Here is a 12,360-nt window from a genome sequence, read left to right as displayed (position 1 = left end):
ACCATTTACTGTTCTATAATGTGTCAAAAGAGCAACGAAGCTGGTGAAGGGTCTAGAGAACAAGTTCTATGAGGAGCAACTGAGGGAACTGGGGTTGTTTAGCCTGGAGAAAAGGAGGCTGAGGGGTGACCTTATTGCTCTCTACCTGAAAGGAGGGTGTAGCGAGGTGAGAGTCGGTCTCTTCTCCCAGGTAACAAGTGATAGGACAAGAGGAAACAGCCTCAAGTTGTGTCAGGGGAGGTTTAGGTTGGATATTAGGAAAAATTTCTTCACTGAAAGGGTTGTCAAGCATTGGAACGGGCTGCCCAGGGAAGTGGTTGAGTGCCCATCCCTGGAGGTATTTAAAAGAAGGGTAGATATGGTGCTTAAGGACATGGTTTAGTGGTGGACTTGGCAGTGACAAGTTAACAGTTGTACTCGATGATCTTAAAGGACATTCCCACCTAAACAATTCTATGATTCTATGAAAATTCTGGCAATATTTATGAATGAATACACTTCTTATTTTAATACAAACTTATGAAGGTATGTTTGTCTTGTTATACAAGTCTAATGACTAAAATGCTACTGACTTAAAAAAATACAGTGTAGTTTACACTTACATTTCACCTGTAAGAGACTGTTTCAAAAGACCAAATACAAGATGCTTAGAAAAGCTATTAACTCTAATAAAATAGTTCTTCAGTGTTTTAAGACAGTAGCTTCTATAGGATGAAGTGAGATGTGGAAATTCTTACACAGTTGTAATGTATATTAGTGGAAAAAGTCTTTATAGGGCTTGAATATTTACCCTTGGAGCTGTGACACCCTAGGTTTAATAAAGACCATGTAATGTTTTGCCTCTCTAGTAGCATTGAATTACAGAGATACATATACTATGATATAATAGAAACAGTCTAAGTATCAGTTACTTTTACAGAGGTTTTGGGGAAGGTACGAAAAAGACTGACCAACCTGAATAAGCATCCAGCTGAACTGGCAGAGGTAAAGGTAATGGGTAACAGATGCAAGGGCAGAGCAGCTTTCCTCTGAGAGATGTTGGCTGATGTATGCAGAGGCCAGAAATGATATCTGCAGGGAAAAAATGAATACATGCATATCCAAATTAAACAAAACTAATTTAATAAAAATAATGACAAAAAAAAATATCGTCAGTTTGGAAGTAAAATATACACTCAGTTACCATTCCAGAGACTCAGGAGAGATACCTTGGACATTTAATATTCATCCAAAAGCAGTTTTGGGAACTGCTTTTGGGAACACCCTTGGTGTTCCAACTTTGACTGCAGTGAATGCTGCTAAACAATTTCAATATAGCATTTAAAATTAAAACACAACTCAGAAACTTTTAGCTCTGTCTTCTGTGAATTTCTTGAAAGAGGAAATAGTTCTACAAGCAGACTGCAGTAAAGAATTAAAGTGTTCACATAAAGAAAGGCTCAATTTACCTACTAAACACCTGCAGTAACTGATGATTTTTCTTTTCCTTTACAAGGAATACTACTATTTTGACCAACAGCCCATTGACTTGTTAGTAATGGCAATTCATGGACTGTGCAGACTGATTTTATGTATATAAAATCAGGAGATGGGGTGGGTAAGGAAGTCAAATTATACCAAGTGATTTGGCATACACCTGGACATTGTATTTACAACAAAAATACATGTATGGTATTGGGTAAGTCTTATACAGTCTCTTTATTATAAAAATATCCTTATAAAAGCAGGGACTGTATATTGACAGATAGACAATGTTTTCTCACCATGAAATGGAAGAATAAGAATGAGCAACTGGACAACAACTGGACTAAAAGCAATTATGACATGAATTTCATTGGCCAAGAAGGTCAATAGAATCCAGGCTCATATCAGAAATAGTGTGGCCAGCAGGACTAGGGAAGTGATTGTCCCCCTGTACTCAGCACTGGTGAGGCAGCACCTCAAATACTGTGTTCAGTTTTGGGCCCCTCACTACAAGAAGGACATTGAGGTGCTGTAGAGTGTCCAAAGAACAGCAACGAAGCTGGTGAAGCATCTAGAGCACAAGTCTTATGAGGAGTGGCTGAGGGAACTGGGGTTGTTTAGTCTGGAGAAGAGGAGGCCGAGGGGCCCTGTACTGCTCTGTACAACTACCTGAAAGGAGGTTGTAGGGAGGTGGGGGTCAGTCTCTTGTTCCAAGTAACAAGTGATAGGACAAGGGGAAAGGGCTTCAAGTTGCATCAGGGGAGGTTTAGATTGGATATTAGGAAGAATTTTTTCACCAAAAGGGTTGTCAAGCACTGGAACGGGCTGCCTAGGGAAGTGGTTTAGTCCCCATCCCTGGAGGTATTTAAACGACATGTAGTCATGGCGCTTAAGGACATGGTTTAGTGGTGGACTTGGCAGTGCTACGTTAATGGTTGGACTTGATGGTCTGAAAACTCTTTTCCAACCTAAATGAATCTATGATTCTATGATTAGCTAAAGAAAAAGAAATGCACTTTTAGTATTTTATGTGGGGTTCATCAGTCTTCTGATGGGAACTGGAATCTAACCACGGCTATATAACCATTCAGTTATGAAGAAGTTAACACTCAGCTTAATATAGACTGTTATTTGTCAAATTCTGAAGCTGCTAAAACAAATGCCATTGTCTGGAGTGAGTTAAACACAATTGAAATATCTCTGCAATAGCTGCCTTCCATTATGGATAAACACAAGAAATGTTTGTGTAAACAACTCCGTAGCACCAGCTAGCTCAAACAGTACCAGCAGTACTTTTCCTAAAACTTGAGCAAATGCTTCTGCTTACAACAAGCAAAATACAACACGCATCTGGGTGGGGAGGCTTTACTACCTTTTGTTCTCTGAAGGCTTGTGTACATGTCAAAGACAGACTGTTAGGCTAGACAGATACAAAGAAGTGATGAAAACACAAAAGCAGACTGATCGAGTCCTGGAAACATATTTTTAGCATATTCTGGACTGAATGCTAGCTTGAAAGCATTTTGCATCTGTAATCAAAGAAATTGTCATTTTTAGCCTTTTCCTGTGTTTCAAGAAAAAAGAAAAATTGTATATTAAAAAAGAGAAGTATCTTGCTATATCAACAATTTTCCAACCAAAACAGTGCGAAGAGTCCAAATATTTGCTAAAAATGCATACCTTTCATGGATACTGACTTTTGTTGAAGAAGAAAAACAGCAATACAGCTGAAGTAATCACTCAGCTAAGAATTCATTGTAATTAGTAGCATCAGAGTGTTTTAGACAAAAAAGCTAAAAAGGTAAAAGAGGCAAAGAAACATTTACACATTATTCTTATATAATTGTTACCTTGCATCTTGGACAGAAAATACAAATGAGAATTGGATTATAACACAAAAAACAAACGGCACACCATATTTTTGAAATGTTGGAAGAAGAGACTGTAGTTTAGCTACAAACCTTTCCTCCATAATATCTGAGGCAGTTAGGAAAACATACAAAAAACGCACCTTCCAAATAAATTGCTTCTTAGATCTAAGTGCCTCATGTCTTCTGTACTTTGCTTAGTTAACTGTAGTGTGCAATTTTTTTTAGTAATGAACATATGACTTTAGTAAGCAAAATATGCACCATATATTGGAATAAGTTGTTTCCTCTTGGAACACTAAAAAGTATAATTTGGATGTGTTCCTTTTAATACCAATTGTTCAGAGCTCTTTTTACAGAGATCTTATGATTTTAAATAGCCCTTTTCAAACAATCTTTATAACCTGCCATTTGGTTCTATGCTGAGATTATAACATAATGTTTCTTCCTGGTACTTGTCGAGGTGATCAGTCTTGACCCAAAATGATTTAACTAAGGGATAACTGGTGAGTTAAGTCACCCAAGTAGCAGGCTGCTACTTTTGTTAATTTGTGTGCGATAGCTCTGTGCCACATTCAAAATTACAGTGATAGTGTATCACTCCCAAGGTTCCTCTCAAACAAAATGAAAAAATTAAAGTTAAAAAATAAAAGGCGATAAATCGAAGCACTTTTGTTAAAGAGCAAAAAGATCTTTGACAGGGTTTCCATCTGACAGTCATTTACTCGGTTAATTAATCAAAGGATACTGCAATTCTTTTGTAACTCTAAGACAGTTACCTAGCAATAACTTGAAGGAAATTAGCACCTGGGTATTCAGTCTAAGTCATCAACACCAAACTATAAATGAATAAAACCAGGTGATTTACAAAACCGTACATTCCTGTAGGAAGAAGAGTATTTTTGCATGGCTGTTTCCAAGCAGTACGCTGTCTCAGAACATCACTCCTCTGCTAGTTAAAAGCTGCCTCCTAGTTTCCAGCCTGCAGTTATTCATGGTCAATTTATATCTATTTTTCCTTCTGTTGGAAGTCTCTCAGGTTAAACAGGATTTCCTCCTCCTTGGGGTTTGCACTATCATGAATTCACGGAAAGCAGTAGTAGTCTCCCTCAGGCTTCATTTTTCAAGGTTAAATAAGCCACCACTGCACAGTGCAGTACTCTGTAGAGATTCCTAAGCTGGGCTGGACAGCAAAAGCAGTTTAGCTCCTTGAATTCAGCATCTGCTTGGATCAATTTATCTTGTTTCTCCAAGTAATCCTATGTACTGCACTGTGAAGTGTATACTTACACATGTGAAAGTCTGTCCTTGTGCAAAAGACTTTGCAGCTTGCGTACCAATTTCATTGTCCTTCTCCATGCTGGTGCTGCTTCGATTCTGTCCTTCACAAAAAGACGTACTCAGGGTTGGATGGAGAAGAGCTGCAGAGGTCTCGCAAGATTCTCATCCAACAATTTTCTTATCTCCCAATATACCATGCAAACACTTCTGATATATGGTAATACCTCATCTGGTATACATAGTTTTTCTTCTCATTTCCAACTACCTCTTGCCACAGAGTAAAAGTTTTGCTGTTAGCCTACAAGTTACGAATTTTCACCTTATTCTAGGAAATACCCCTGTATTTCACACTTCAGTCTTCAAACATATTCACATCTTTCAGTGTGCTACCCCAATACCACTTCATAGTGTCAGTGCTTCTCTAACTTCTGCCATCAGCACATTTTGCCCTGGCATGTTATTTTCTGTTCCACAAACTAGTCCTTTAGGATCAATGAAATACCCCTCTTCATTTGCTACTGTCTCATAGCTGTCTTTCCCCATTAGTCTGTCTCTTCCCACATCCAAGTTCTTGGATTAATCCTCCTCCATTATTATTTTACTAATTATGTGACATATCATGTATTTTACTACATTTATCTCATCAAAGAAAACTATCAGACTAGTCTGGCATGATCTAAGTATAAACACACGGGAGTCTTATTCTCCACTTCATTTATCGTTATGCCTTTTGATATATTTTTTTTCTAAATTCTTACATGCTTCCAAGACTGAATTAATGAGTCTGCAGTTGCCAAGATTACTTTTTTTTTGCTATATATTACTTTTAATATATTATTTTCCAGTCACATAGTAGCACTCTGAAGTGAAGGATTTTTTAAAAGCACTTGATGCAAGACCTGCTAGGTATCGTGCCAGCATTTTCAAAGCTGGAATGGGGACCTTTTTGTTTCAACATATGAATGCACCTATCCTTTGGGTTCTTCTTCTGCCTCAGTAGCCATAACCTTCACTCCATGCTACTAACTCTATTCACCATCTTGCCTTTACCCCAATGGTGATCTTCACATCACTGTCTTCTCTGAAAATGTTAAGATTTTAATTTGTTTGGAGTCACACTTAATGTATTTACTTTTCCTGCCTCACCGCAAATTTTTACCAGAAATTTTACATTATTCTCTCTTCTTTTATATAAGAAAAAAAATCTGACAAAAATTCCACACAAGAAGATTACACTATTGTCAACCAAACCAAATGTAGATGGCATATTCATGAATGCCAACTGCTGTGATCAACCAATTCATTGATGCCAACTATAGATGAAGTGAGGAAATCAATCAACTTTCAACTTTTGCAGAAAAATCTTTTCACAGGGGGAGAATAAATCTGAGGATAATAATCTTTCCCTATTGCAAGAAGTGCTGAAAAGGCAGCATGTTGTGCTGGGTGAAGAAAAAAGAAATAGAACACCTTGCTATGCTCTAGAGAAAAAGCTGTGGAGAAGGCTAATCCAAGCAGATATAAAAGCATCAAGCAGCAGAACAACAAACATTCAGCTCTGGAAGAGTGTGCAGAGCTAGGGCCTGCCACATCTGCTCAAAACAGTTTCACTTTTTCATCTGAGCAGGAAGCATCCGTGCCTCCTGTAGCTGAGAAAAAGATCTTTCCCCACTGGGAGAAACTCACAGATGAAGCGGCTGACTGCTCTAGAACACTTTGGAGTGTGGCAGTGAAGAACATGTCAGTATATTTATGTCACATTTTTGTAATTTCTGTAAATTCCTGTTTCACTGTACGAACTCATGAAGCTTTAGACATTGTCGTCTTCTAGACAGAAATGTCTTCATATATGTCTTACAGAAATAGATCCTAACAGTGGTCATTTCTTTTCACATTAAATGATTTTTTTTCTCTTTTATCAATTTTATTATTTTCTTTTAAGAATTCAAAATTTATTTCTTTGTTCCATGTAGGAAAAGATTATCATCCATATAGAGCTTCTTTACAGGCATTTCTATTAAAAAAGAAAACAAAACAAAGAGCCCAACCACATGCTATCTGTCGTTATACCAACCCAATCTCAAAAAAGGAATAGTATCAAAGGCATAATTTACAGTGCTGTTCCTTTTGTTGGACTTAATTGCAATGAACAATAACACGGGAAAATAAACACATTAAAACTCCCATGTCCTCACCGAACTGCTCTCTTCTGCTTTGAATTTACTTTATATGGGTAAAAAAAGGAGTTCCCTCCTTGAACACAGGGACACTACTTAATAATAGTGCATATGAATCATACTTTTTCTTACTGCTCAGCAGGTCAGGACAGCACTGATGTAAGCCAAGTGTTCTTCTTGTGTTTTGTGTTCTGATAGGACAAAAATATCAATAAAGGATGTACAAAAAATTGCAGAGATTTATGGACGCTAGCAAAAATTCTAAGTCATTCTTCATGAAAAAAGTAACAATACAATACACAGCATGTTTCAGAGCACAGAGGAAAAGGTTATATAATTTAGAAGATTAAAAATACAGTGTTTGACTGGGTCAAAAGAAAAGTTCAATGACTAACTTTTCGTTTCATATTTATTCCATATTAATGATGTAAAAATAAGCAGTTAAAGTTCCTTTGTGAATTTACATGAATGCTAAATGACTTCACTGGTCACTAAATTGTTTCAGAAATTACCATAATTCAGAGAGGGATGCTTTGTAACTGACACCAGAAAAAACAATGCATGTTGGCTTAGCTTTATTTCTGGCTTCAGGTAAGTCAGTGTACACATATATTAAAAAATAAGTATCTTATGAACAGCAGCTCTAAAGTCTTACTGTATAATTTGCATGTATCATGTATTTTAGAGATATTTTTGTGTTTATGAATTACTTGCTTAAAGTATGTTGATTGTATATCACTGTAAACTGGCACTTCAAGCCAAACAGCTAACTAAAATAAAATCACTTGAAATACTGATGGTATTAGCAGTGATTAGACATCAGCAACCAGATGTTATTCATTCCTTGCCCCCAGCTAAGCAGGATTGCAGTTGGTTTCGCTTCCCATTTTTAGGCTCAGGGACTTTTTTTGCCTCTCCGAGCAAGGCAGCAGGCAATCTGAGGGTGTAGGATACAGGGTAGGAGTGAGTGAGGCACCATGATGCACAGCACAGCAGCTTGCAGCCGGCCGTGCAGCACAAGTTAGCTGTTGGGGAAAGGCTGGGGTAGCTCACGTCCTCCGCAAAATAAGTCTGACACATGTACCCAACTGCGTGGTGTCCTCCTACACAGTTTCACCTCTGTTCCAATCATGCTGTTGCTTACAAAGAATGTGTTGAGTGATACCCATTGAGAAGTTATACTTGATTTTTTTTCTTGTAAATATGAAAAATAAGGACTAGCAGGCTCTTAGCAGGCCCTAACCCATTTAATTTTATATACAGCTTTGGAACAATGCATCTAGCATAGTACCCTTTAAAGACAGTTCCTATTACCACCTCCTTTTAGATCTGGGACAAAGACGCACATTGCTTTGTCACTCATTACAGAACATGAGCAAGACCTCCTAAGTCCCACTGCAAGATCCTCAATAACACAACACTTTTGCTATAATGACGCAAATAGAAGCTGAAAAGGCTTCTTTTTAAAATAATCAAAAATATATCTACAGTCTTCTCCAGCTTCAAGTACCCATACACACCTCAGAGCAGTGTGAATATGCTGATTTGGCACAGCCAAAACAAGCTTTTGTGATGGATGTTGACTTTCTACAGTAGGATCTGCCTCATATTGTTTTCTACCTAGAAGCTCAGATTAGGCCCCAAGCAGGAGATCTGCCATGGCAGATTAATTGGCTCTAGAAGCTTCTCAAGTGGGATCTATATAAAGGGTATATTGGGTAAAACTATTAATAAAGTGACTTTCCACTTCCTCCATTTCTGGATATAGTTTTTCAGGTGTAAGTTTCCTGCAATAAGTATACACAAATTTGACAGTATGACCATTTATTACCTCCAAACTGAATTTAGGACTCTATCCAGGGTCAGCGATATGTGACGTTGGGTAAGTAAAATTACTACAAGGAAAACACATCTCTCTTAACTTCTGATGTTTTATGTAAATAGTTAGAAATGGTCAATGCCCCATGCCCCATGGTCAATGCCCCAAGTCGGTCAGTGTTTAAGAGGCATTTGGACAATGCCCTTAAAAGTATGCTTTAACTATTGGTCGGCCTTGAAGTGATCAGGCAGTTGGACTAGATGATAATTGTAGGTCCCTTCCAACTGGAACTATTCTATTTTTTCTATTCTGTTCTCAAAATAACCTGAAGTTGAGAAAGACAAAATCACTTCCCAGAGCCTAGATGCTGGGTGGAGTAACCTGTAGGTCTCTTCCTGCCTGCACGCCCACAGGAGATTTCCCCCCGAAGGAATCACAACACGGGGTAGGGCAGACTCACCATAAATTGGGGTCAGGATGCAATCAGGGTGCCCCTTTGGTTAATATTTTAAGTATGGTAGCAGAGGTCTCTCATGCATCTCTATATGGCTAGCCAACTGTGAAGGATAACTATTTATCTATCTTCTCAAAAAAGAAATAACCAGGATGTAATTACAGACACATAGTGTCTTCTGGCTTCACTATGCTTCAGTAGCAAACATCTGCCTAGAGATCAGTCCCCATACACTGGTCTGGAGATCATCTTGAGGGGCTTTTCCTTTTCTTCTTCAGTTAAAATGCGCTAGGTTAAGCAAAGGCCTCCTAGTTAAACTGTTAATGGTAATCTGAGTCATGTTTACAGAATTAGTGGCTGCGTAAGCAGCTCAAAAAGCAGGTACACTAAAAATGTAACCTCTAGCAGAAGGCTGGTGATGGTAAATGGTTATGCTTTTCATCAGTACATCTGTTGGTAGAGTGCATGCTGTCTACAGTCTCAAGAAAAGACAGAGGTTTATGTATAGAAAGCAAGATCTTCACAAGACTATGGGATGTGTCTTCATTTATTGGTTGGAAGAGCTATTCTAAGATGAAGTCTGGTGTGATGTGAGAGAATATTAAATTGAAGCAATTCAAGTTTTGTCAGAAGCTTTTAACACATAAAGAAAAATTTACTTAACACAAACCAAGCATTCTTCAACAAGGGCTAACAGGTAAGTCCCCTAGTTCTACTATTATTTGTATCCTATGATATTAAAGAAATGCTGGCCTTATTTAAATATTTGTGGCAATCTTCAATTCAAATTCCTTCTAAATGTTGAAATACAGCCTAGAGAATGATCTGTTCAGTGATCAGTATCATCTGTTATGATGTAGGTATCTTTAACTGCTGCTTTCTCTGTGCAAAAGGCTTCATAATTACAGAGCAGAAGAAGAAGGTTTCTGTCCCTAACAAAAATAGAAATCAAAACCTTTGGATTTTGTTGTGTTAATGGAAAGATTGACTTTTGAACCCACAAGAATCAATGTGAATCAGTAAATAGCATAGGCTATAACAAGCAGTAAAGATTTAAGATGATTCCACTTGAAGACAGGACTCTGCAGATGCCTATAATAAAACCATCATGAGCATGCCAGCTGACGTAGATTATTAAATAGCATGAAATAATCTCTTAGTAGTCATAGTTTAACTGTTCTGTACAGACTTACCTCATCTGTAAACAAGCCGGGGAAGGAACTGGGTCACTAGTGCTCTGAGCAATAACTTAGATTAAAAACAGACAAACAAAGAAAAATGCATTAAATATGCCAAAGAGATAAGGACCCTAGAACTGTGACTAACCTAAAGCAATAACATAGATTAGGTATTAAGTACAACTTTTAGTACGCAAACAGTATTGTAAAAATAAGTTCCAGAATGTCGTTCAGGTTTATAGAATTCAGAAGTTGTATCCTGCTGCCACTGACTTTGTTCAGGGGTACAGACTGAATTGCTTTTTCAAACTCAAAGATGGAAACTTTCTTATCTAGCTAGAATCTGTGCTCTGTGGCTCTGCCAACATGTGAAAATGAACTGCAGAGAAAGTCACTTGTTCCTAAAATAACTGTTATTCTAATTGTCTTCATGCAAAACTGATTTAAAATAATCTGATGTTTATTCTGGAATAGAGCACCTGCATATGAAACTAGTCTGAAAAATTACTCTGTAATGCCTACTTCACTATTTTGATATTTAGTGTCCAGAAGTTCTGGTGAGCACTAGAGGATATAATGTTTTCTGTAATAGTTTCTCATAGTTTCTCATAGTTTCTCATGTATAACGAGAATGCAGAACACATTAACTTCTTTGTCTAAAGTAAGTGGGCTTGCAGATAGTAGTCAAAAGCCAGACTTAGCAAAATTTCTAAAAATAAAAAGCAATTCAAGTTTAATTCTTTAAAATGACCTCTTAGATATTATTAAAGGGACTTCTATTAAAACAGTAACATAGACATAGGTTTTTTTGTATTTAAAAAATAACTAACTTCTATCTGTATTTTATCTATAAATTAGACAGCCATGCCCAAGGCTGGGCTACGTAGATTCATATGGTCTAATTCCTGTTTCTTGGTCAGGATCTCCTATCAAATGCTAAAGGAATTTGAGCACAGTGTTCTATACTGCCATTAAGTTGACTGCTTTTTCCATGTTTCTGTCTTAATTACTCACAATTTGAAACATTAGTTTGGTAAACTAGTGCCAGGGGACTCTGGGAATGAAGCACTTAAACATATTCCATGCTTTAGGCACTATTTTGATCCTACTTGCACTTACTATCACACTTATTAGCTATGGAACATCAAAATCAGTTTAAGTTGAGAATGGCTGTCCCTTTATTCAGAATAGAGATAGAAAGGATGTTTGCTTTCTATACTTTAAATTCACCTGCTATATTTTCCATCAATACATGAAACTATTTATGTAGTTTATGAAAAGGGTTGGCAAAAAACTGGGATGTGAGACAGTCTTTTCATTTCACAACACTTCAGGTATTTCAAAACTGTTCTTACTGTAAAAATCCTCAAGATTTGTATAGGAATTAGAGTAAAAAAGATAGTTAATCTGTCATACCCAAAGCACAGCCAATACCCAGTGATCTGGATTCATCATATCCAGATGCAGCTGAATTTTAAGCACTGTAAATTTCTGAAGCTACAGTAGGTGAAACAAATTATAACTTTCAAATGCCGTGACTAGAAAGGTGTACTAGTGTCCTCGTATTCTGTCATTTATACATACTGCTCTAGCTGATTCTCTCCTACTTTTTTAATGTTGTTTTAATAGCTTTAGGTTTTGATATGCACCATGGTCACAGGATTGTCTTGTGACTCATATCCCTCTTGAGAGAAACTGTGGGCCATGGGCTCGTCTTTCTGTATCTCACTTTGTATGAATCCCCTTGGTCCAAAAGTCTTTAAACTGCATCCCTGGGCTTTTACTGAAAACAGACAAATTATCCAAAATACCCCTGCTCTATCATACTTGAACAGGAACAGAAATGTACTCACTAGTAACTCATTTTCCAGGGAATCTATTGACTAGATTGGAGTTACAGATATGGTAGGACAGAAGGACGATAAACAACTTGTAGATTCGTGGTTTCATCAGACACATGTAGTCATTCTCAGAGGAGGACATCCAACGTCCAGGGGCAGATGGGGAGAGTACAGAGTCAGAGGACTGACTCTGTTATCCATCAAAAAGTGCATATTAAGTTGGGATAGGTTGATAATGCATCCGACACTTTTCTCTGAACATGATAGATACACTCCAA

General features: G+C 37.4%; 1 protein-coding gene across 1 annotated transcript in view; it reads right to left on the bottom strand.

Moving 5' to 3' along the window:
• Nucleotides 1-12,360, bottom strand: part of ADGRV1 (adhesion G protein-coupled receptor V1) — a 286,915-nt gene that overhangs the window by 86,594 nt on the left and 187,961 nt on the right. The window contains exon 84 of the mRNA XM_087761398.1: nucleotides 955-1,071. Coding sequence (XP_087617524.1) covers nucleotides 955-1,071 — 117 coding nt within the window. The remainder of the gene's footprint in view (nucleotides 1-954; nucleotides 1,072-12,360) is intronic.

This window comes from Nipponia nippon, unplaced genomic scaffold, assembly GCF_047370975.1.
Source record: "Nipponia nippon isolate SJK-2023a ecotype South Korea unplaced genomic scaffold, ASM4737097v1 scaffold_24, whole genome shotgun sequence".
NCBI lineage: Eukaryota > Metazoa > Chordata > Aves > Pelecaniformes > Threskiornithidae > Nipponia > Nipponia nippon.
Note: the sequence above shows the minus strand (reverse complement) of the source record. Positions and strands in the feature narration are given on the sequence as shown.